This window comes from Aspergillus vadensis (assembly GCF_003184925.1).
Source record: "Aspergillus vadensis CBS 113365 unplaced genomic scaffold BO88scaffold_2, whole genome shotgun sequence".
Classification (NCBI taxonomy): Eukaryota; Fungi; Ascomycota; class Eurotiomycetes; order Eurotiales; family Aspergillaceae; genus Aspergillus; species Aspergillus vadensis.
Genome location: NW_020292040.1, coordinates 651716 through 675674, shown reverse-complemented (window position 1 = coordinate 675674; position 23959 = coordinate 651716). Strand labels below are relative to the sequence as shown.

The window sequence follows — 23959 nt, the reverse complement described above, 5'->3', positions numbered from 1 at the left end:
TTCCCCTTCTCTCCCTCACCTCCTCCCCCGTGCTTCGTGCAGCTGGGGTCAAGCCCTGTGCCACACTCGACAAGCCTGATCTGCTTCTCCAATGGTCTCGGAGGCATGTTCCGCCCGTCCGCCTGTCTCTGGCTTGCAGGGATTTCCGTGCCGGTGACCGTTGGGAAAGAAAAAAGAGGGGCCCAAGAAGACCAGCCTCGAGTGTCTCCATGCAACAGTAACGCTGCGTGTGTGCGTGTGGCTCATGAGACCTGATGGACGGACAATGGGTCGGCCCCCTCCCTTTCAGTACGATTTGATACGGAGTCCAAGGGTCGACCTACGTACGCCCGCACAGACGTCCAAGATGACCTCCTCGGGTGATCCAGGATCCCAAGGCCGCCTTACCGCAAGAGCTGGCCGAATAGCAAAAAGCGCTCGCGCCCGTCTGAGAGTCCGAACACTTGACAAGCAGCAGCGCCCATCCAACGACGTCGAACGGCCTCCCTGCAACAACTGGGCTTGGACTATCCACGAGGCGCACTTCTCGGTAACTGGCACTTGGCGATCTAGCCGTCCCGACTGGCCGGAACCAAAATTTAGGCCTTTGTAGTTCTTTCTCATGACGTGTGACAGCACGCCTCCCGCCTATCCTTTCCGGCGCTCACCGCAAGGCTAGAGGCTATGAGTGGCCTTTCAGGGTGGGCCGATTCCAATGTTGCATGCGTCTCACAATGGTCTTCAACCCATGGATCTTCCGGATCAGAAATGCGAGAGCGGTTCCATGGTTTTCTTACCGCCCAACAGGGGTACTATCTAAGAATGAGTTGGCTCCTCCATTCCTCGAACGATCGCCTCATGCGGTGGTGGGCCTAACAAAACCTGCACCAATGGATTTCCGTCAAGCCACAGTGCAGCCTTGGTAAGGGTTTGTGACGAATGCCAGAAATGCACGGTACCGCCCGGATGTGAGATGAGGGAACCTTAACCAGCCCAACCATGGTCTGTCTTATAAGGAGGGCCGGGAAATGCATGAAAAGGGTAAATGAAGGAGAGTGAAAAAAAGGAGAGAAAGTGCGAGTCAATGCGGACTTTCCAAAATGGAGCCTATCTGGGTAATAACCAATGTTCTCAATTTTTGTCTAATTCCAAAACCTGAGATGACCTCCCAAAAATTGTTAGCAGAAAATAAAAAGGAAAGACAGTCTAACTTGACATGGTCACATCATCCGTACTTATACTGTACAAAAAGTCATGCATATGCTTGATCCTCATCTCCAAGTGAAACCCATCACAACCGATTTGCAAGTGTAAGCGCGCCAAAAGAACAAAAGGAAACACGTTGATCTAGTATAAAAAGACAGAACATAGGAAATTAAGATAGCCGATAAAATGACCAAAAACACCTAGAGATGCAATATCGCAATAGGCAGCCATGATGCGGGAGGCAAGGGCGCACAGGTGAGGAACCGCACATTTCAGTAAACTGCCATTCCAAACCGTGCTCCCAGCCACATAAACCCTGTAATGTTGAAGCCATGCACGATAATTATAAAGTCGATTAGATAAACGGTAGAGGGTATCAAGAGCGGTCGTCCATCTCACTCGGCTCGTCGTAGAATTCTTTGATAATCAAAAAGAAAGATTAAAGATGGGTGTGGTGGCGAACTCTCGTGTCTATTTGGTTCTTGTATACCGAAGCCCCATAACTCATGAAATGTTGGATGTATCTTGCGGAAGTGGCATCAAGAACGATGCTCGGCCCAACGGGGGTGCCCAATCGTGCTCGAAGGCAATTTATGATTTGACGATTTGGTGAGGAGACGGCATTGATTCCGGGGACGTCTGGTCCATGTCACTGAAGGGAGATTGTCTTTGAGAGTCAATGTCGTTTCCGCCGTTTCGCATTTGGTTCCGGAGAGCAGGAAGTTGGCGCCGTCTAGCATTGATGAACCAATTGCTGATCTGTAGATAGATGTCTAGTTAGCATGTGCTGAATTGTTAGACGAAGTGGTTTCCTACTAACCTGGCTGATAGTGAGTCCGGTGCGGGTCATGAACATCTGTTTGTCCTCTTCACTGGGATACGGATGGTCAAGATGCTCATGGAACCATGCACGCAGAATGTCTGTGACAGGCTTGGGCAGGTTACCCCGTCTCCGCTTGTTCTTGGGGTCAATCGAATCCCCGAGGATACCGAAATTTGATTGTTGAGCATGAGAGAGGGATTGCGGAGACGGTTGTTCAGAATCACTCTGGTAACCCATTGCGGGATAGGCATAGCCGGTCTGATTGGACATGACTGGGAAAGAATCCACGCTCCTCCGATCACCCGGTACTGTGCCTGGAATGTTGGTTGGGGGATATGCGTGGGGGCCAACCGGGCCCGCCCTGAATTCCTGCACTGCGAAGTCCGGTCGAGAAAGGGCCCTTGGTTCTGGGTAAGCAGCGCCCGATGTATTCAATCCCCGTTCAGGGAGCGACTGAAGGTCCCGAATGGATGGTAGAATAGGACTGGGGCCACGAGAAGCGTAGCGAGGAGAGCCTGTAATGGGGTCGGTCGGATGACCAGCCATACGGCTTTGGGGTTCACTCGACCGGGCGGCATAATCGAATGGCAATTTCGGGGGCGATCCATAGGGACGATCAGAGAAAGGGCGGGGATTGGACGTCAATTCATGAGCTGCTGATGTAGGCCGCTCGCGCGCGTGCTGGCGGGAAGTGAAGTATGAGGTCGATTCGATCTCATCGTGGAGATGAGGCGGGAGTAGCTATCAAAGAGTACATTAGTCTGGCTGATCCTCTTGCGGCGAAACCACCGGTCGGTTTGCCAGGCGCAGTGTGTTGGCTCACCTCTCGAAATGACGGAAGAGCAGGAGTATGATCCGCTGGAAGTCCACTTGCGTAGGAAATGGCCATTTTTCCAGAATCCTCACCCAGTTCACGGTACTGGGACATAGACAAACACTGCCAAAGAGATGGAAAAGGATTCCGAGGTAACTATTCCACTATGATAGGTAGAACAGAAGTCCAGAGCAGGGAGGCTTGATTGCACAAGTATAGCCGGCCTGCGGCTTTCACACGGAACAGTAGGCAGGTTGGTAGTGGTAGAAGAAAAGAAATAATATATGACCCCACACGTCAAACCACTTGGGTTGTGAAGAGTAACAAGTAGGATTGATGAGGATTAGTGGTGGAATTAAATGGTGGGGAGGAGAGGGGGGAAGAATGAGGTAGATATCACGAGATGGAGAAGCGAAAGAAGGACGGAGAGGGGTGGAAGAGATAACTAAGTGAGTCGACTGAGGTCACAGAGCGTAGATAATGAATCTGAACGACGATAGTTGGAGGAGAGGAACATGGGCGACAGATAATAGTAATATAGTTACCAGCGCCTGAGTTTAAAAGTACCTTGACATCGCCGCACACGATGACGATGGAGACAGCTGAACCAAGGTTATGCAAGGTAAGGAGTGAGGCAGCTCAACAATTGGATCTGGGCTGGGTGGACACCAGATCTCTCTTTCAAGGTTGTCGGGGTTCAGTCCTTTTCTTTTTTCTTTTTCCTTTTTTTTTTCTTTTTTCTTTTTTCTTTTTTCTTTTTTCTTTTTTTTTTTTTACTTTTCTTTCTTATTTTACTATTTTATTTTTTTTAACCCTTTTTTCCTTTTTTCGGTCGCCCCTCAATTCTTTTTTTTTTCTCCCTTTTCTTCTCTCTCAATTTTTTTTCCTCCTTAGATTTTCTATTTTCCATTTTCAATTTCTAATTAAATTTTCTTGTCATGTCATTTTTTTTCCCTTTTTTGCCTTCTTTTTTGGTGATAATTTTTCGCTTTTTAAATTATTTCCCTATTCTTCTTTTCTTTTCCTTTCTCGCTGTCTCCCTCCGGTACTACACTAACCCTTTCCCTTTCCCGGGAGACACAATAACACTGCTGGATCATCACCATGCACGTCCAACTCCGAGATAGATAGATCCTTTCCTGCAAGACAAGCTGTACATTTAGTGATGCCATTCGCGGTTAGAAGAAGAAGACGACGAAAAAGAATAAGTTAGAAGGGGAGATGATTTATTAAAAACAGAAGAAAGTAGCAGTACTATCTACTATTACTATCCCTACCTTGAAACTCCCCCGTTAAAAAAAACAACCAGAATTAAAATAAGAAACATCGAGTCAGAGAAGCCGACAGGCACAACAAGATCTGGCTCTCTCTCTCTCTCTCTCTCTCTCTCTGAAACTGGCTGTCCCAACGCACGCGCACAATAAACTGGCAGTTGCCGTCCGTCAGCTGTCCCATACTAACGCCATTCCATAGTTTACTTACTACAGTAAGTCAAAACCTAGCCTAGTTAGTAGGACCCATGGGTAAATGACAAGAACAGGGGGGGCGGGGACGGGGGGGGGGGAAAGATGGGGGGGGGGAGAGAGGGGGGCCAAAGTAGACCCAACTAAAAGAAAACCGACGATCATGGGTGGGAGTGGATACAGTAGCCACAAACTACAGACGACCGTCATTTGCTCCGGCGGTATTCAGAAGGGCATGCACAAGAGGAGAGAGAGAGGGGGGAAAGACTGAAGAAAATGGGGGATTGTTTTTCCCTAGGAGACTACTAGAGGAAGAAAGAGAGGAATGGGGGAAATGGTGCAGAAAAATGTTCTATTTTCACTCAATCAGAAAATTGATGAGAAAAGGGTAAAATTGTGATTCGTTGATGTTTTTTTTTTTTTTGGTTTTATTGTTATTATTTTGGTTGTCGTTGATATTATGATTGTTTTAAATAAGGCCATTCTTTTATTTTTCTTTATGTGCCTTTCTTTTCTTTTCTTTCCCTGATCACCCCATCCTTCTCCTCGCCTTAAATCGATAATGATAGTAATAATAATATTGTTCGCTCTTAAGGTTGTCTTGACAGATGGTGCCAAGGGCTCGGGATCTGGAGTGATTACCCGTCTCGGGTGCAGGGAGGCTGCGTCGAACAGCTAGTGGTAGAGAGGGGGGTGAAGGAGGAAATAAGACTGGAGTAAGAAAGAAAAGAAAATACTAATAATAATACATAGTAATCATAGAAGGATGCGATTATCTCAGTGGCGTTACAAAAGGTGTGGACAGTTCACTGAACATCCTAGTCTGTCTGTTGACTGGATACTAAATACTCCTACTCCCTTGGGTAAGTTCGTCTGCCATCGCCATCAGGAAATCCTATCTGAGCGTATTCCGTGTGTTAGTTTAGTAGTAACCCATGCAAGTGCGATGCATGCATGTACTAGATATCCTTGACTGTCTAGCAAGTAACTAGATAGGGTACGTAGGCAGAGATACCTGGATGGCGATAGTACTAGTATTCGGCGCTAAATCCCGAAACGTCTATGAGGTGCGAGGAGGTTGTTGTTGTTACTGCTGCTGCTGTTGCTCGCTTCAGGGATTATACGAAGAAGTGAGTAAGTAGTATACAGTAGTCACAGTTATTTTCCATCATCAACTGCCAAACTGTCTCATCAACTATCGATCGCGCTTATGTTTTATCTACCGTGCACAAACGATCATACCCCATCCCCATAAACTACCCCCAAATCTCCATTCCTTTCCGAGACTCCTTCCCATTTTTGCTTTTTGGACGGTTCATCGCAATTAAGTCCCCTGTTTTAAATGACTCGGGATCCCCCGGGGGCCCTAATCAGGAGCCAACTTAGCATCAGAATAGCACTATCATATGCCGGGGGTTGTGTGGGAAAGGAAGGGGGAGGGGAATCCGAGATGGTTGGCGGCATCATCGGCTAGACTAGGCTGGCTCACGCCAGGACAAAACGAAGCTGAAACTGGGAAGGAACACCTTCCCCCCTCTCTCCCTCCGTCCCCTCATTTCTTCCTCCTTGCCCTTCAACAGAGAGTGTGAGTGAGTGAGTGTGTGTGTGTGTGTCTGCCTGCCTCACACGCCCCATCCATTGTTCGTAACTGGTAAAATTCCAGAAACGAGCTAAGTCGGTTAGACTGTTTGTCAACCCGGGTTCCCCTTCTTTTCTTTTTTTAGGATAGTTTCTCACCCTGTGAAACACACACGGGTTTTCAATTACCTTGTAAACTGTAGATTGATGGTATTCAGATGAACCGCGGTTTTCGGATGGTTGATCGCCCCGTAGATAGGTAAATAAATAAAGTATAACTAGAAACCCTAAAAACTAAACGATAATAATCACGAAATTCTTGCGGTGAGTGAATGATCGTGCTACTAGTATAAAGTAAATAAAGTATGGCAGCAATTGAATTTCTTTAATTTTTTTCTAAGTAAGTACACTACTTACCAAAGAGTGAACCTTACGACTTACGGTGGCGAGAGCAAGCAAGCGAGCAAGAAAGAAAGAAAGAGGGAATTAAATATTAGCTGAATATTCGGGGTTTGCCCACAGGATTAAAGGTGGTACAGAACGTCTCACTTAATTACTGCTGCTGTCTCTGCTTAATTAAATGCCGTATAAGGTGGGGGTAGTACAAGACCGAGCCAACCGTACTTGACTCAAAAGACTACGGAAAAAGCTTCCTGCAGTCATAAGTAATCGTCAGGTAGTAAGTAGTAGGTACTAGTAGGCTGCCGGGCTTTAGAAGCAAGCCCTGCTATTAGTCGCTCATCAGCTACGTTGCACAGGGTGGTAGTAAGGACTGACGCCCGCCCCCTCCTCTAATGTAGGCCACATCCCATCCCATCACTTAACTGGGCCAACCAACTGGCACACCAATGCAGTCCGTACTGCACGGAAGGGAAGCTAAGGAGAAGCAAGGAAGCAAATCCTCTCGCTCAGGAACGGTCCGGAGCAGGCATGGCTGCAGGTCTAGCCAAAAACGATCTTAGTGGTCATGCAGGAGAGGGGCCGGGGCTTAGTTTGGGGGGGGGGGGGGGGGTGGGAGGAATTCATTTTTCAGCTATGAAATTCCTTAAGCCAATCACGGGCGGAGACTCGAGGAAAATGCACACAAGAAAGGAAAATAAGGGGAGTAAAAAAAAGAGAATTGGCAAATGAAAATAAATTAAATTGAATAGAGATAGAAGGTGGAAATGATCAAGAGTCAAGAAAAGAAAAGGAAAGAGGAAAAAGCAAAAACCTAGCACATGAGATCGCCGGGTTTGACTCCACAGCAGTGTTGGTGTCAGAACAGGCGCGTAGGGCCACTTCTGACCAAGCAGAGACTACCAAGTGCATCACAAGTCATAGCTTATCCCCAAACAGTATGCGCCTAGATTAAAGACGGTTAGGATGAAAGTTAATCAAAGCCACTGAATAGCACACTAATAAATAACGCTGTACAGCAGGACAAGACAGGAGTGAGTGTGCCCACGCCATTTCACAAATTTCCTATTCCCTAACCTGCCTTGCAGAATTGCTACACTACTTACTATAAATTGTGACGGCTATGGCGTTTCGCCCGCTGCAAGGTAATTAGACAGGGCGAAGGTCCGATCGACCGATTAGATGGTCTCATCTCATCGAGATCGATCATGATAATACGTAGTACTAGTAGTATCAACAACCCCAGTGGTAGGTGCTCTCTCATGACGAGTCTTTGACAAGTCTCGAAGGATTCCCACAGCGGGGAAATTCAGCTGAATGACAGAAGAGAATCAGAAGCTAAATTCGGTCGGTCATAGGTCGGCAGCAGCAGCAGAGAGAGGAGGCCCTTGATCGTGTTTGACTAGAGGTCCCAACTTCCGGGTCAAGGAAGGGCTGATCGCCGAAAGTGTTCTTCTTTTTCCATGGGCCCGACCCCACTTTCTTTTCCAGATGAGCTGCAATCTGTGGTCAGAAGATCCACGTCGGCCTGTCTTCCCAGTTTTTTCCATCGCCGTCCGTTTCTAACGGTAGTCAGTAATATTAACAACCAATAAATTTCACGGTATTAAGAGACCCATGGTAGGTAACACTACACGATTACCTTGCTCGAATTTATTGACGGAGAATAGAGCCACCTGGCTTGAATGTGGGTGACCTTGTTCGATACCGGTTTAACGCTGCTGCCAATATTTGGGGAGGACAGGAGAGCCTCACGTTCAATACCGTCAGTTACAGTTGTCTTTCTCCCTCCAGGGTCACTCGGTCTCCTTCCTCCACCCATCGCCCCTCTCTGTCTATAGCGAGCGTGGCTACTAGCCTCTCCGCAAGGCCCCCCTCTATCCCTTCGTAGCGGCGTGGTCTGAGTAGGTAACATGACTAACGTCGGTAGCCAATGCCATCTAGACGAGTATGGGCTAGGAGATGATTGGTCACTATTACCCATATATTATGCAAGATCCATTGCCCGTGCATATGACATCTCAGCTTGTCGGTTAGGAGGTGGGTATTTGGAGGTTGACATGCCGCGATTAGAGGGGCAAAAATTGCACGGCAGATTGAACAAGGATTCATTACAAGGGTTGATGTGATTTTGTCGGCCGCGACCAAGCAAGGTCCATGCAAAAGTTGGGAATGACTCGGTTTAATTAGGATCGGAGAGTCAGATACTGGACCTGGTGTCCTCTGCTAACGAATGATATGCATGACTGTTATTGCGATAAAGTGGGATTAATTAGTTGTAAATTGTCTGGATCCCGAACCAACCCCCCTCCTCCTCTCCTCCTCCCCTTTCGGTGTGACGGGCAGCGCCCGCGCACGAGGAGGATGAGGAGGAGGAGTTTGTTCCAAAGTTCGGGAGAGCTCTGGGAATTCCAGCAAAAAGCCGCCGAGGAGGAAAGGAGGGAAAGTTTAGGATCCAGTTTCAGGGATGACAACCACATGAGAACAAGAGTGATGACAGGGACGAGGTGTGCATCCATGGTACACTGATTAATAGTTCTGACAATGAGAAACCCAGACACATGATACTAGTCTAAGTCTACTGTGGACGGTGAGTGGGCAGTGGGGCCAGTCTGGGCATTGGTTGGATCCCGCCACGGATAGAGACCATGAACATGGCAGAGCTGAAAAATGGAGCGAGTTGACAGTCAGTAGTGGTGACTTTTAGTCTAGCGTGAACGGGGCGCAATCCTCCATTTGCGTTTAGTGTCAAGATGGGATGGATTGGGCGTGTCCGCCAGTCACGAGCCCATGACGTACTCCACCGGTGGGACGATCGGAAAAGTCGCTCTGGAAAAGCGACCCGGCTGATTGGTTCCTCCCCCTGGAACGGGAGAATCACCGCCGCGTCCAATGACAAATGACAAATGACAGAGTCACGGGCCAAGCAAAGCGGGAGTGTGCACGATGTGTACTCCGTCCCAGGGATCTGGCATCAACCGAGTCGCAATGGTAATTAGAACAAATTATAGTGGTTACCCAGTACGTGTCGGTCCCATGGGTTTCTATCGTGGGGACAGATCAGAACCAGTCCTTTGGGTGGCGCGCTGAACAAGACTACACGAGATCCGCTTCCCTGTCTCATCCTTATCGTCCGAGAGAGCGAGAGGGAAAGTGAGTCGAGTGAGAGGGAGATGGAGCGGAGGTGTAGACGCACACACGCCCGGTTTGCACTATTGTGTACCCAATATTAGCGGGCCAACAGAGACCGGTCAGAGTTTGTTGACGCCATCTGTCCGCAAGTCTTCACAAAAAAAGGTCTAATCCGAAAGAGAAACTACTAAACTTTCCAATTCATGCCCGTAATGCGACAGCCCATAAAACGGTCTGCTCCTCTTGTCTCTCTTAGCGCCGCTGCTCTGCATCCCAAGACGTTAAGCCCAGGTGTCAGACACTTTGGGGAAGGATGTCCAAATCAATTACGATCAACGAGTCCAAAGTTGATGCTGATGCCTAAGTTAGTCCAAAGCTTAAGGCAACTTTAACGAAGTTGAGATCGGAGGTTCGGCATCTGCCCGACTATTCAAGCACAAAACCCTAAGTCGGAAACATCGAATCATGACAAGTAAAGTTTGAGCGATGACAGTACTAATCTCCGGGGTGGTATCTGAAAAGAGCATTGTTCATTTTCTCTAGATGGCAGTCTGCCCCGCGCCAATTGACAGGAGAGTTCGGTACGAACCAGCCAGACGGTCAAAGTTTCGTCTGTGGCTGACCCATAATTAACGACCAACGATGGCGCTGAAGTCTCCAGACCGAGTAAGCCCGTCAGGTCTTCGCGTGCAAACCTAAATGGAGCGATCCTCGTGGCTTGCCAGATCAGGGCTGCATTCGCCGTGAGAATGATTTGTCAATGGGAGGGTAGCCTCAATCGCAGGAGACCCAGTCTGTCCAGTCTCCATACCACGGGCTCCTTCCCAAACAGGAAGAGCTGGCTGCTGGCCTTGCTGGCCTTGCTGGGCAATCCTCTAGTAGTATCCAGTATGGAGTATGAAGTATTGACTAGTAAAACGTGCCCGTTGCGGTTTCGCAAAAGGATCTGGGTGAACACTAATTTACGATCTGGTTAGTCGTGCAGGACTCACGATTCACCGAGAGAAGGGGGTGGCGACGGAGCGCGGTGTTTAACGAGAGATCCATGACCTACCTAGTGCATGCCGTGGGTAGTATAGCAGATAGCGGTAAAGGAATGGAACTATTCGTATTGAGCTGGTGCCCTTGAGGGGGCGGCCTTCTGACGGTGAGAGCGAGAGAGTTGAGACTAGGTGAACTATTCTGTGCTCGATAGGGACTAGGGGAGATGAGAGACTTCCTGATTAGGAAAGAAAAGGTGGCTGCGCGCGGACATCAGCCACCGATGACGCAGACAGCAGCAGGGCAAAAGAGGCTGGTGACTGAGTTTTGCCCAAAAATGACAGGCCCGATTGTTGCCACCGAGAGGGGGGGCCGGCCACCTGCAGCGGAATGCCCGATTCAGTCTAGTGGTTAGCGCTTTTCTGCCTTTTTATCTTCTTTTTCCTTTTAGATTTTTCTTACATTTTTAATTATTTCGATTTTTCTTTTCATGAAAAATTTTGTTGTCAGATCCTAGATCGTGCAGGAATGGAGCAAGGGTGTAGATCCAGCCTGGATCTCGCAGGTCAGACCAATCCAACCCCCGATCATCCGGCCATCACCCGGATGTCTATGTATAGTCTAAGTACATACAAGATCATCTGAATAGATCTCTAAACGGAAACAAATTAAGAAATATTTCTCGTAAAAGAAAATGAGAAAAGAGATCGAGGCAACCGCGGGTCAAGAAGTTTCATGGTGATCCTGGGACTCTGCCGCTCTTCGGAAAGTCCGACTGCTCAATGACACTTCTTCTAGAACAAAATTTTTCTTGCTCCCCGAGAATGGTGAAACGAAAGTTGCACGAGTCGCGACAAGACGATCTAGTGGGAAAGTGTCAAGAACTAGACCAGTAACTATGGATCGCGCACTCAAAGATGGGGATGGCTGACCCAGCGGCTCGGCTGTGACACTGTGGCAGAGCAAGCGTCCTGAGTCAGCCGAAGGATGGGAGGGAAAGAAGAAACTGTCCACCTGGAGGCATTATTTGTCATCGCCCCCCTTGTCTGCGGTGTCACCATCCACTGGTTCCTGGTCCTTGGGATCCGCCTGACGGGCCAGCATCGGCATCCATCGCGAACGGACTAAAGGGTCGTGCATCTGACAGGACCAAGATGCTAGTCAGTAGTAGATGGATAGTACGGAGTGAGTAAGGTAGTAATAGTTCGCTTGGAGACAATGGATTGACCTGAAATGACTCCCGTCCCTCGGTATTGTTGCCATTGTTTGTCTGCCACATGAACTTAAAATGTTGTACGTAGTAGTCTCTAATCCCCGTCAATTGATGGTTATTATTATTATTATTATTATTACTATAGTTTTAATTAACTATCTGGTATTTCATTAGTCATCCTTCATTGTAGTTGTGTAAGGTTGAATAATAGAAGAAAAAGACACCCCATCAAACCCAGAAGGGACTTTATTATTATCCCAAGTACACATATCAGTAGTACCACACCACCTTACGTTGCTGCATCTCAAAATGGCTGTCCAATTCAGATGCTAGCACCTTCATGCGAGGAGCAAGTCAAAAACGAACAAACTTCCCCTTTGGAACGCGACTGACATCATACCCGGTTCCAGGATGTCTCACCCGCCATCGCCGCCCACGAGATCTTCTCCAAAAACTTCCCTGATGCATTGATTGACGGTGAGAAATCTCCGAGGTTTTCCCCGTTTTGGGGCGCCTCCTTCGCGGGCACCAACTGCCCAGTTCAGACTGGCGCCTTCAATAGCCTGAGGTTCTATTGCATCTATCACTAGCCCCAAACTTAACCCGAGGCTGTAACCAAAACTCCTCCTTGAACTCTACTTACTCCCCCAGTAGGGATGGACCGCCACGGGCTTCCTCTCTCCCCCATCTCCATCTCCTCCCCACCCCAAAAAAGAACAATGGCCTTCTAGAACATGGCAGGGGAAGGCCGCACCATATTCCTGCTGCGGCAACCAGCGTGTCCGATCACTTATTTGGGTTCTGGCCTCCCACCCCCAAAGCCAATGGGCCCCCCCTTTCTTCTCGGCCCCATCAGTTCGTCTGGCTGAGCGGAGGATCGACCTATGATAGAGACGGCTGCTGCTGATCAGAAAATCACAACATGGCATTGTGATCAACCGCGCCAGTCTGCACACTTCAGACTTGTTTTTCTTCCGGGGTTTTACCTGCCTAAAATAGACATGACGGCCGTTGTTTGAGAGTCAGAATCGCGCTTCTGCTGCTGCATTGGTGTGGGGTGTTCTTGTTCCTGTTTATGCGAACTAGCGATCGAAATAACGGAGTGGTTGGGGAAAAACAAAAACGCGATTGGTGTGAGTGCCATCCCCGATTTCCTACAGCATTATGGAGAGTAATGGCATGGTTATTCGCCTTCTCTCCCGTTCCCCTTTCCTCTCTCTCTCTCTCCTTCTCCCTTGTTCTGTGTTCGGGATGGGAAACTAGGGATGAGTGCCAGACATTGTGTGCATTAGTGGGTCGGGAGCCATGGTTCTGGTCCTGTATGTGCCTCGATAGTAACCTCCCAAGTATGTTGTCCCAGAGAAGGTTTCTCTTGAGATGCCGTGCCCGCGTTGGGGGGGGAAAGGATACAGACTTGTCGGAGGCCAGATTCCGGCATCCCCCGATTCAATCTACTGAATGATAGATTGACCCATGCTCAATGCTTGTATAGTCCCTTAATCTGCCACCATATTCCTCACCAACAGATGGGCCAATCCGACTTTCCAACCCGACTGTTTATATTTAGACACCAGCCGCTTCACTGCTTGAATCCGTCACCAACGTTTCGCATTCCAGCCCGAAGCGATTTTGAAACAAGGGTCATAACTCTATCTACGCCGTTGAATTCATCCCTCGTTTCCTTGCCCTCTTCCGGTGTGATATGCATTAGATTTGACACTGTCGTGAAACTCAAAATGCATGTCTCGTCGCGAGGCGCACCAGCATGACGTGGGTGCCATGTCGGGATTCTTGCTGCCTGGCGTGCTGTCGTCTGGTGGATGTTCATAGCGCGATGATCCTATCCACAGCACCCTGTCACGGCTCCTGGCTCGTGTCATCTGATGGGAGTGAGTGAAACTTGAAGAGTGTTTTGATTCACCGGGGCTTCTGATGGGCAGGAAGAAGTAGCCGACGCTGTCTGATTGGTGGGCTGAACATACCAGATCCATATGTCCGGGATAGGTTAAGTCAGCCAGGCCAGACCAGGTCCAGGCTTGTGCCCTGATGGAAAGGTAACACCGAGTGGGCTTATGCTTTGGTTTAGAGTTGCCTTTGCGAGTCATCTGGTGGGGTAAACAAACAGGCCTGGCTATACGACATTGGCTGCGAGGTTCCTGTCCTGACAACCCGCCCAATTCGAAGTTATACAACTATAATAGTTCAACTCTGTATACACACCAACCATTGCCCCTTGTCTGTCTCCACACACACACTAACCAACCTGCATATATGTGCCTTCAGGGGTCTTACGCAATTTGAGTGGCGAGCTTCTACCTACCGTTTCATGCGCCGTGCAACCTTTACTACTACCCCTCTATTAAGCCTTGCCATCCTATGCCAGCAGTCATCTGACATTAGCCCCCTGCGTGACAATGCGTCTATTGTCCGATCTGGCTTTATCCCTTGATACATTGTTCACTAGATACCTCCCCGTTCCTCCCTTCACAGAACGTTAACTCTACCCGTACGAGATTTGGCTCTATATTAGCAGATAGATCATACTACATATATATGTACGGCTCACTAAACTACCGCGTAATGAATACTAAGTACTTGATACTTTCAATTGAACTACTAAGTAATATTCCAAACTTACTAGTAACCCAATAAAGATAGAACACATACATAAACTTTGAACTTACTACTATATAACTAGGAGATCGAATACTACGTGATATTGGAGCCTCCTCCCCAGATGCGGACAATCGAACATCTATAATAGCCAAAGGTAACCCTTACTCATCAGTAACCAAGACTCCTACCTGAGTCTACAGACTACAGCCAATGACCTAAACAACAATTCAATCAATCAACATAGCCAGTAATATAATCCCTCTGCCTCCTCATCATCCGTCTTATCTAATTCCCATTCTTCAAAGACGCACACACAAACACACACACACACACACACACACACACACACACACACACACACACACACACACACACACGTACCCAACATTCTCACCTATCGACAATGAATAGACATAGACAACAGTAAATAAGTACCACTCCATCAAAAACTCCCCTGATGAAACACAATCATCAATCAGGAAAAGGCCAATTCCTGATTTATACCACCTGTTCCAAACTACCCACATTTTCTTTCCTTTTTGAATTGTATACTAACCGACTTGACTCTAGTACTTACAATTCCATCAATACTACCAGTAAATGACATATAATTATCAACCTTACTTACTTTCCTGGGTGCTAGGAACTAGTCTAGTTGTCCCAGTTATTGGAGTTGAGTAATTGAAGGGTTTTGGTGTGAGAGAATTAGAGAGGGTGAGAGGGGTACAGTATCATTATGGACTACATATCCTATATAGATATATAAACCTCACCCTGGATGACACTCCTACAAAAGAAAAGATAAAAAGGCATTTTTGAGAGACGTTTCTCGACTCGATGCTCGTACAAAGTGTAGTGGATTCGATCCCCGGTGACTGCTAAATAAGAACCACAGTTGACAATGGGAATCAGATATATGCCCGATGCCAGAAAGAAGTATGGATATATTTAGTGATGTATCTCTAGAATGATCATAAAGCAGGGTCCTCATTTATTATTCTCCCCTTCGCTGTCTCTATAGTATTGAGTGTAATGAGAATATCTGAGGTTATATAGTAGTATAAAATATAAAACCATAACTCTTGTGTGTGTATATATATATATGGAATCTACACGAAGACGTACTTCCTGTATCTATTTAGGATAAGAGAAATGGCTAGCGTGTGGTAGGGTAGTATCTGACTTCTTCTGACCGACTTCGAGAATACTTACGATAATGATAATAATCATAATATCCTCACACACACACACACACACACACACACACACATATATATATATATATTCCTACTATTGTTGAATCCCATCACTAATAGTATCAGCAGTTAGAAGGAGTACTGGTGATTGTGGTTAAGGTGATTATTGGTGTTTAATGTATATATATCATCATATATATCTATGATTATAAACTAGTACTAGAAATAGTGCCGGTAGTAAGTAGAGGCAGACCAACATAGTTCTGGCTTCATTTAAGCGAAACTAGTTCTTAGTAATACTAGTAATAATAAGATAAGAAGATGAGTACATCAGGTATGGACTGGCAGTTACTGGACCAGTACATTTTATATATTCGTCACCAAGGCCATTGTCAAGCCACCAAGCCGATTCAATTACATGGCAATGACATCTCACTAAGCTGCCTATATTCCTCTACTCATACTTCTGCCATTTGTACACAACCCATGTATTAGGTATCGCTACCAGGTAAGTACTAATCTATCATGCCCAACCCGTTCTTTGATGGTAATCCCGGATCAACCGTAGATACAAGAATAACAAAAGATATCGGAAACAAAACAAGCAAAACCAATTCCCGCTAAAGCAATATTAAAATCAAGATACCCGGCAAGATGATCAATGTCATACAGATTCGAATGGAAATGAAAGATGACACATGCAAGAAAGCATGTATGTTGTAAGCTTTTCATGCAAAGTCACTGTGTTTAGACTGCACAGTATGGCGCAGTAAAGCCAAAGTCAATTTGGCTAGCTTCGGTATATCGCTCATAGTATTTACCATGTTTCCTGGTTCGGGGGTTAGTTTCAGTTTAACAATGGAGTAGCAGATCACACTTACAGCAATGTACTGCCCAGCTTCCTTCTTGTTCTCCCAGAACAACGTCGCTTCTTCCATGTTGAGGTTGCCCTTGGCCATGGCTACGTCGACCAGGGCGGCTTCAACACCCTCTCCCATGCCTTTTCCGCTACCGCAGACAAAGACACGTCCGTCCAAAGCATTGATCACGTACCAGACCAGATCAGCTTGGTTCCGGACCTCCTCTTGAACGTACTTGCTCTCGCCGCGACGGCTCTGGACAACTGTTCGCACCTTTTCTTCTTCGACACCCCACTCGCCGCGGTAGAGCTCGTCCAGCAAAGAGTCGCGAACACCCTGCAGCACCCAGACCTTGTTCGCACAATTGGCGGACTGCAGACGTCGCTGCACGAAACCGCGGAACGGAGCAATGCCGACACCCGCTCCGATAAGCAGCATGGGGCCATCCGATGCGAAGCGCTTGGCTAGAGGGTTGGCCATCAGGCCTCGGAACATGGGTACGTGGAGGTCAAGGGTCTGCGGGTCGATGCCCTTCTTCTCAGCGTCAATCAATCGACGTGCAACGCGCTCAAGGTATCCAGATCCCACTCCAGTGCGGAGGCCTCCCTTCCAGTCCTCAGACTCGGCCACGGTTACCGCAACCTCGATCACACGCCGAGTCACGGAGCCCTTCTGCTTGCACGATAGAAGCGGATCTTGGGACAAGGAGTAGAAGCGGGGCATGAGGGTGTTCAGGACCGAGAGAAGGTGATCCAAGGGAGGGTGAGAGGAAGGGAATGCGTGAAGCAACTGGGAGACGGTGACGTGGGAGCTGGTGCGTAGGTCACAGAAAGCACCTTGGCCCTGGGCAGAGGAAAGGAACAGGAGGATCTTCTTTTCGTTAGGATCGCTGGCATATTCACCGAGTAGGCGGAATAGAGCCTTGTTGGGAGCATAACTCTGGATATCGGAGCACCAGCTCAGCAGTTCCCGCCGGGTGGTGATCAATTCCCGGGGCTGGTCGTCACCCCAGATGGTGGGCCAGCGGCCTTTCTCGGTGCGCACGACAATCTTCTTATCACGGAGAAACTTGGGAACACCAAGCTGGTCAAAGATGTCATCAACCTCCTCTTCCTTGTTCTTAGGGCACACGCCAATGGCGCCGCCCACAATGAAATCGACGTTTCCACTCTCTGCAGGGTAGTCGGTGACGTCAATGTCAAAGTGATACGTCCTCTTCTCCGCACCTGACCCTGTCAACTCGCGCGCATGGTACAAGGGCGCCCGGTAGACATTGTACGGTGGGTGAGGCTGGACGAAAGAAGGAGGATGGTCTGCCGGTCCCAGCTGCACATCTACTGCGTAGCCTGGGACAGATGAAAAGGAGACAGTCTTCTCGGGCAAAGGGGCAACGTTGCTCAGCTCGCTGTCCAAGGTGAGATAATCGACATTGAGCTTCAGGCATTGGTAGGCCTTGTTATCCGGGGGTGTAATGGCCTTCACTCCAGCCAGTGGAGGAGTGAAGTTTACCAAGGGCTTGCTGCGACAGCATCCACCACCGCAGCAAAGTGGCTGAAGCTTCTGTGTACCGCTAGATCCCACATTCTCCAGAATACGTCTCATATCATCAGAGTTCTGAGAAATGAGAACGGTGGATGCTCGTCGTTGCTTTTCGGGGCCATCGCGGGTGGAATCTTCAGCTTCGGATTGAAGTTCAGTGGCAGGGGTCTGGACACCCGAGCTTGTCCCTGAACCGGTAGTATCTGTCTCTGGCGATGATGGAGTGGAAACACTGAAGTTCACATCGGTTATCGAGAGCGATCGAACGCCACGAGGCTCCTCTGGAACCGGATTGTCGGGGTGGGAGGTAGACGACCGGGGAACGATCGCATGCTCCACATTAGGAACAAGTGACGTCCGCGACGTCACAGGCCTCGACGGCGGCGGTGGAGGAAGTACGGCGTGAACTGTTCAAAGAATTGATATCAGCAATTGTCAAGGACATCAATGGAGTAACACGCGTGAAAGAGAGACTGTTAACCATACCCATTGCGGTTCTATGACAGCGGACGATGCGACAATTGGTGATAAGTCGCCAACCCAGAGGAATTGGCGAAGAGGAAGAGAGGATAGAAGACAAAAGTCGAAGACCACGCAATCGCAAGATAATGGCTGGTCAAATGTAGAAAAGAAGAGCCACAAAAAGGGGATTGGAAAAGAAGGCCAGTGGATCGGGTCAGCTAGTGGACACCGCAACCGTGATGGAGACCCGAATCAGACCAGCAGCAATCGGAGAGAACAGGTCAGCAGTGGGTGAGGATGATGATGAATGGTCGAAGAATGGGGGTGGAATCAAATTAGACGGGAAGCAGTTCGCCTGGGGCAGACGGCACCGGGATAACGGTTCCGATAGACTAGACGACGATGCACATCAGATGGTGGGCGATTTAGTCGCTACTTAGTCGGGATCCTTTCGCCTGTTGGCGTCCTTTTGGCGTACGGAGGATTCCGGTAGTCCGACCGGGTGGGCGTGAGAGCAAGAGATAAGTCTTTTTTAGACGAGGGCAGGTCTGTTGGATTTTAGCTGTAACTCCAGTCAAGACTGCTGGGGGATGAGCTGGATTTCAAGCACGTGCGAAAAAAGAATCAGATAAGTGGCCGGGCTGGAGGGGAATAAAGGGAAAAAAAGAGCCATGAAGAAGAGAAGACGGACTTGTTTTGTCGCACACAATCATTATTCAATCATGAATAACTGGTACGAAATCCACGGTCGGACTTGCCACTCGCGCCCCCCGTCGGTGAACCTCCCGTCATTACCGTCTGTCTGTAACTTACTTTACCCGTCTTGTCCATGACCGACGGAAGCGTTTATCCCACGCAAGGCAATTTGCCTTTTGTACCCTCAAAGAAGGGGTTGAACCTGGAATTTTTTGACACATCTTTTGGTCTTCTTCTGATAAGGTCTTCCATGTCCTCCGGTGACTACAAACTTATCTCACCAATCAGACCATCTCAGGGTTGAGACCCCCGCGGGGAAACAGTCGAGTTGGCAGCCCGATCTGCAGCTAGCGGGACAGTTTACTCGACCTGGTAGTAATTGGAGACAAATGAATGGACTGCCCTGCCAGCCTAGCTGGATGGATTCCTTATCCCGGGTTGGATATGATATCAAGCTTGCGTGAGATATTTACCATCTCCCTAGCTAATCAGCCATTGCTTTCCCCACCCCCAGAATTGCCTGTGATCACTTGCCACGACCGCATTTAGATCGTTCATCCGGCCATTGCAAGTGGCCTGACAGCGGCAATCTCCCAATGCCTCTCGTACCGGTACGTAACATTGCAACAGCCGAGTTACGTTACCGATCTAATCTGATCCGGTCTCACCCACCTTCAAGGCAAGGATCGGTCCTCGGTTAAGCCAACTTGTCTAGTTATTTTCTCCCTAATTCTGTCAAGCTATTCAATATTATTGAACAATCATGGATCACTACATCGAAATCTCACTCCGAAACCGTTCCCATAGCTTTCCCCGTATTCTCTCAGAATGAGGGAACAACAACCTTCCCGGGTTGCACATACCGCTGACCGTTCACGTGATCGGTGGCTAGTCTGGATACGGATCAGATAACTTTGTCGCGTTCTGTGTCCGGTCATCCGTGTGTCATCCCACCTCGGTTGATAGCTCTCCTTCCCTTCCTTCCCATTCACCATGATAGTAACCCCAACCCTTTACGAGTAAAAGTCTAATGGTGCCTTTTGTTCTCAACATACGCGCAACCAAAAATGTGTACCGCTCAACCCTCGACCAGTCCACACCGTACACATTATGACAAGAAAGCAATCCGTTCACCGGAAACCGTGTAACCGCATGTGACAGGTCACCCGGGCCTCCGAGTGGGGCGCATTCCGACATCGGCCGACGCGTTCACCATATCAATCAAATCAATCAATCAGATATGAATTTTACCTCCTTGAGTAATGTATTAAAATGAAGGGGAACCTTCTTTCCGCCGGAGTACAATGCCCTTTTTCCCAGCGAAAGCTGCTCATAATTTTCAATAATAACACCATCATCAGTAGCGCTAAATTCAATAGCTCCTCCTCACTTTCCAGAACATAACTAGCACCACACCAAAACGTTCTGGAACTTGACATGACCCGTCGTTCTCCATAGCGGGCTGGGGAAGAATGAAGATCAGGGGAGGAAGAAGAAGAGGCTAGCTGTATGACTATGATCAGATTTTGATGCAGCGGACTCCGGAATTACGGAGTTTCGAGTGGCCCCGTGCATTGATTCATTCAATCAATCAGTGCCTCTCGCTCTTTCTCCTGTAAGGGGGTGGCCACACACAGAATATGCTATCGTCGGAGTGTCCGATGTAGCAGCAGATATAAGCTGAATATTGCGTTCTCCCTCTGGTCGGATAAGTCAGCCGAGATTTCAGACAGACAGACAGACAGACACTCTTGGTCTGGGCCTGCCTGGGTTCGCGTTACGCAATCAGGATCACCCACCCAATCCAACCAACCAACCAACCAACCCCCTTCGGCACACATACCCAGCGGGGAGGGGGGCTTATCTGATCGAGCTAGACTAGAACCCAAGGCTCTGGGGCTGGACGAGAAGACGCTATCCACCAGATAGAACTAACTAACTAGTTAGCTAGTAAGTTATTTATTGACTAGTGACTAAATCGGGTGTGTGGGTGGGTTCCTTTGATGCGACGGTCTCTACTACTGTTATGGGTTGGTGTGGGTTAGTAAGTACGTTGTGTCTCCGTACTTTTTGTGTTGTTCTCGCTGTCTATCTTGTTTGGTATGCCCTAATTCTCAAGTATGGGTCCTTTTTGTAGATCTACTACACCTTCTGTTATGATTACAAGGTGCCAATGCCACTCCTGGGCCTTCCGTAAGCTTCTAATCCGTCCCATTTCTGTAGAGGTTATGATGTCGCGCGCGCACGGTTGCACACACTCTCGCACTCTCTGACACACGGCAGGGGTGATGACCGATCAGGTATTCATTCCGTCCCGATGTGCCCGACAGAGAATGACCGGCCGCGTTTCAAGGCTGAATATCCCTGTCTGATGATGTAAGTATTGGTATGTTGTTCCGTGGACTAGATAGCTCCGGTTGATCTATGATTGTGTGTGTCCTTTCTTGCGCGGAGGTAGTAATTACTAGTTGTTGTGCATTGGTCATGCAGTGTAAGCATTTCCGCGGGTGAGTTGGATACCCAATCGCCGGGGTTTGCCCTGGACGGGGCCGCTTTCTGGTCCGTTTTGATGTCTAGTAATAGTTGGTTTTAGTGTGTTGTTGTTTGTGTGGGTGTATGGTGGGAAGTGATATTCATTAGATGGCTGCGACTTTTTCTTTGCGTTTGGAACGAACGCATTTTGTACTCGTGTTCCTTTAGATGAATGGTGAACCCTTTGTAGCTTTGATATAAGGTTCTTACGTTGGACGCATGTACAGATGGTTTGTTGTTAGGCTGTATCATATACAAAACAAGCGTACTGCTGTACACCGCACTCATCCATCACATATCATCCAGATCAATGTCCCGTTTCACCAAGGCCACCGGTGCAATGAACTGGTATCTCCCCCAGAAGAAATAATATACCGATGCAAACCCAACCATTGCCAGATACATAACGACACTCCAGTTCATACTATGCGCGTCGACAGACTTGGTAAGTGGAAAGAACGAAAAGACAAATATCGGAAATAGAAACGCGAGACTAGCAATATTGATGCCCATTCCGAACCGGCCGAGCGACCATCGGCGCGGTGGGAGCTTTTCCCCGCGCAGTCGCTTCAGCAGAACACACCCGATGGACAGGATGTAGGCTGACATGAGCGATGTTATTGTTAATGAGATGACAGCGTTCAGAGCTAGGTTGGACCCGATGTTTATGAGGCTTAAGAGCGCAGTAACGACTAGTGAGACGAGGACAGAGTTCAGAGGTATATTCCAGCCGGGAGTGACCTGCAAACTGGTATGTTGGTGACTAGAGCTGGTAGCTGTTGTATAATAGTACTTACATATGCAAAGAAAGACGAGAATGGGAGTCCTTGGTCTCGCGCAAATGACCACAGTTGGCGGGATGCTGTGGCTACTTCGGTGATCGTGCTGGCGGTCAGCGTGATCACTAGTATAGCTGCCATAGTGTTTGCTGCCGCGTAGCTGCGGGTAGTGTTGTAGAATATCTGGATGAATGGAAACCCAGTTGGGCTCTGCAAGATGTTGTTGACATCTCCTAAAGTAAAGCATAGGGTAACAATCATAATGAATCCAAGAATGCCATTAACACCCACTGCAGACATCATAGCCTTCGGAAGTGTTTCTGATGCGTCCTTAATCTCTTCCGCTATCCTTGTATTAGAATAAGGCTTTCGATAAGGAAGAGGCACATACACATATGAACAGAGCAATCGTATCCAATCATGGAAGTGATAGTAGTAGACAAGCCGACAAGAGTAGCGGTGCCAGGACTTCCCCATCCGCCTCCATCGTAGAATTCGGTGAAGACAGCCTTGGCGCTATTTCGAGGAGCAAGTACCCAAAGTGGGATAATGATAGCAAATAGACCCACAACATGAATGATGAGTATCAGTCCCTCAACCATAGGGAGATTCTTGGCTAGAAATGTGTTGAATAAGATCGAAAATGCCGTGATAGCTATAACAAGCAGAGTACCATGCCACCGTTCGAATTCATAATCCGGATGATTTAGCACTATCAATCCTTGTATTATTGTACCTGCCAGATATGCAATGGCTACAATGGCACATTGCCAACCTGTCGCACACAGCCATCCTGGTGTCTTTGTCAGTCTTGAGCTGGAAGAGCGCATATGCTCGACATACCAGTTATATAGCTCAAAAACTTCTGCCCCCTGCGAGGAGCGAATTCTGATACCCAATGATATTGACCACCTGATGTTGGTGACCTTTGATTTTTTTTTTTTTTTTAGAAAAGGTTCGACTCCCTTCCGAGCAAAAAATAGTTAAGGGGTTCAAAACTTACATAGATGCCATCTCAGCTATGCTGGCAAAGACAAGCGCGAAGCCGGCTGTGACGATGATGAAGCCCCATATAAGCCCAGCGGTCCCTCCATCTGTCAGACCACTGGTCAATAACCTGCACATAGATTAATCGATGGACTATAGCTTCTGTAGCAGTACTCACGTTAAGATGACCTCCCATGTGGAGATCAATGTACAGCCGAATCCAAGAATTGAGATGAATCTGAAATTTCGCTGTCTTGCATCAGCATCAGGCAGCTATAGCATGAAAAATAGCATCCTACCCTTAAGACCTGGACACGGCCCAGTGCACTCATGTCGCGCTGGTCTCTTATAGTACCCATGTACTTAGGGGCCACAAGGCCCTTGGGTGCTTTCTCAACATTTTGAGAACCTTCCATATATATTCGCCCTTCAATGTTGCCACTATCGAGAGCCATGATGAAGACTAATGACCAAGGGTGTATGATCTCAGTTGTACCAGGCACTGCGAGATTACAGGCACTGACAATGGCCGTTATTCTCTCTAGGACGGCAGGCAGATGGGTATCAATTAATCCGTGTCAACGCATTCTTGTGGCGCTGGGTCACAATCTTCAGCCGGACACGACATGCTAGATAAAGGCAATTCTGAAACATATCCTGGAATCGTATGTGCGTATTGGTGGCTTCGTAGCGCAGATCAAGTA

The 23959-nt window shown here is 48.1% G+C and overlaps 4 protein-coding genes across 4 annotated transcripts; all 4 read right to left on the bottom strand.

Moving 5' to 3' along the window:
- Nucleotides 1-1776: 1776 nt before the first annotated feature.
- On the bottom strand, nucleotides 1777-2897 carry BO88DRAFT_330865 (homeobox domain-containing protein; the record flags this gene model as incomplete). Its single annotated transcript, XM_025702650.1, has 3 exons — nucleotides 1777-1944; nucleotides 2006-2749; nucleotides 2832-2897. The coding sequence occupies 3 exons, from the start codon at nucleotides 2895-2897 to the stop codon at nucleotides 1777-1779; spliced, it is 978 nt and encodes a 325-aa protein (XP_025567211.1).
- Nucleotides 2898-7415: 4518 nt separating this feature from the next.
- Nucleotides 7416-8373, bottom strand: BO88DRAFT_94668 (uncharacterized protein). The gene is made up of 2 exons (XM_025713283.1): nucleotides 7905-8373; nucleotides 7416-7824 (listed from the first exon to the last, which is right to left on the bottom strand). The coding sequence occupies exons 1-2, from the start codon at nucleotides 8244-8246 to the stop codon at nucleotides 7615-7617; spliced, it is 552 nt and encodes a 183-aa protein (XP_025567210.1). The 5' UTR covers nucleotides 8247-8373; the 3' UTR covers nucleotides 7416-7614.
- Nucleotides 8374-16217: 7844 nt separating this feature from the next.
- Nucleotides 16218-18289, bottom strand: BO88DRAFT_449295 (FAD binding domain protein; the record flags this gene model as incomplete). The annotated part of the gene is made up of 3 exons (XM_025710484.1): nucleotides 16218-16229; nucleotides 16282-18206; nucleotides 18274-18289. 3 exons carry the CDS (start codon nucleotides 18287-18289, stop codon nucleotides 16218-16220), a joined length of 1953 nt encoding a protein of 650 aa, XP_025567209.1.
- Nucleotides 18290-21780: 3491 nt separating this feature from the next.
- Nucleotides 21781-23710, bottom strand: BO88DRAFT_449294 (putative GABA permease; the record flags this gene model as incomplete). Its single annotated transcript, XM_025710483.1, has 7 exons — nucleotides 21781-22230; nucleotides 22287-22612; nucleotides 22660-23061; nucleotides 23112-23194; nucleotides 23272-23385; nucleotides 23434-23504; nucleotides 23555-23710. 7 exons carry the CDS (start codon nucleotides 23708-23710, stop codon nucleotides 21781-21783), a joined length of 1602 nt encoding a protein of 533 aa, XP_025567208.1.
- Between the last annotated feature and the right edge of the window lie 249 nt (nucleotides 23711-23959).

Bases quoted from the DNA above. Each gene is read 5' to 3' on its own strand.
- BO88DRAFT_94668 (XM_025713283.1), bottom strand. From the start codon at position 8,246: ATGGGTAATAGTGACCAATCATCTCCTAGCCCATACTCGTCTAGATGG. The intron at 7,825-7,904 runs GTAATCGTGTAG...GACTACCGTTAG, and splicing joins CGTCAATAAATTCGAGCAAG to AAACGGACGGCGATGGAAAA.